The 1,110-nt window shown below is 47.1% G+C and overlaps 1 protein-coding gene across 1 annotated transcript in view; it reads left to right on the forward strand.

Moving 5' to 3' along the window:
- LOC107570792 (vacuolar protein sorting-associated protein 13B-like) overlaps positions 1 to 1,110 on the forward strand; it is a 3,845-nt gene extending 2,735 nt beyond the window's left edge. Inside the window, exon 3 of the mRNA XM_016257049.1 lies at positions 452 to 1,110. Coding sequence (XP_016112535.1) covers positions 452 to 700 — 249 coding nt within the window. The 3' untranslated portion in view covers positions 701 to 1,110. The remainder of the gene's footprint in view (positions 1 to 451) is intronic.

Here is a 1,110-nt window from a genome sequence, read left to right on the forward strand (position 1 = left end):
TCTCATCTGTGTCTCTGTGACTCATCTGCGTCTGTGTCTCATGTCTGTCTCGTCTGTGTCTCTCATCTGTGTCTCTGTGACTCATCTGCGTCTCTCTTCTGTGTCTCTGACTCATCTGCATCTCTGTGTCTCATGTCTGTCTCATCTGTGTCTCTGTGACTCATCTGCGTCTCTCTTCTGTGTCTCTGACTCATCTGCATCTCTGTGTCTCATGTCTGTCTCATCTGTGTCTCTGTGACTCATCTGCGTCTCTCTGTGTCTCATGTCTGCATCTCTGTGACTCATCTGTGCCTCTCGTCTGTGTCTCTGTGACTCATCTGTCTCATCTGTGTCTCTCATCTGTGTCTCTCGTCTGTGTCTCTGTGACTCATCTGCGTCTCTGTGTCTCATGTCTGTCTCATCTGTGTCTCTCGTCTGTCTCTCATATCTGTGTCTCTCATCTGTGTCTCAGGTGGACGGGGCTCGTGAGCGTCTCTCTGAGCTGCAGTACAGTCGGCTGGTGGATTTCGTGACCGGGGCGTCTCAGTATTTGTCTCCGTCTCTGTCGTCCCTCCATCAGCAGCCTCCCGTCACTCCTGCCGAGCCGCAGCCCACCGTCTCCAAAACATACCAGTATCACGCCGACCCGGCCTTCACACGCGTGTTCGTCTGCAAGTTCAACATGGTGAAAAACAAAGCGCTGCGCATCGGCTTCCACTGAAATCCAGACTTCATGTTTGTTATTTAAAGAGTAAAACACTTTATTATCATTTATTAACGTCACTACATCGGCCAGAGCTCGTCTCTGATTGGCTGCTTCTGTATGAATGAGGTGGATGTGATGCTTTAAACCAAAAGGCCTTTCGTTTTGTATTTTTATAAGCAATGCAAGAAAGATGATTTACTGTCATTTCATTATTTGCTCCTGTATTCTTGTCTAATGAAAAATGAGTGTCATTATATAATCTGCTTTTGTAAATAAAGTATAATTAGCTAAAGCTGTACAGTGCATCATCACGCTGACGTGTCATTTGTTCGGTCCAGGCTCTGCCTTCGATGCGACAGACAAGCGTTCATGTTTTTCAGCTCAGTGTTCGTTCTGATTCTTCGTCTGATCAGATGCGCGTCTGG

Source organism: Sinocyclocheilus grahami, unplaced genomic scaffold, assembly GCF_001515645.1.
Source record: "Sinocyclocheilus grahami isolate Dianchi unplaced genomic scaffold, SAMN03320097.WGS_v1.1 scaffold1507.1, whole genome shotgun sequence".
Taxonomy (NCBI): domain Eukaryota; kingdom Metazoa; phylum Chordata; class Actinopteri; order Cypriniformes; family Cyprinidae; genus Sinocyclocheilus; species Sinocyclocheilus grahami.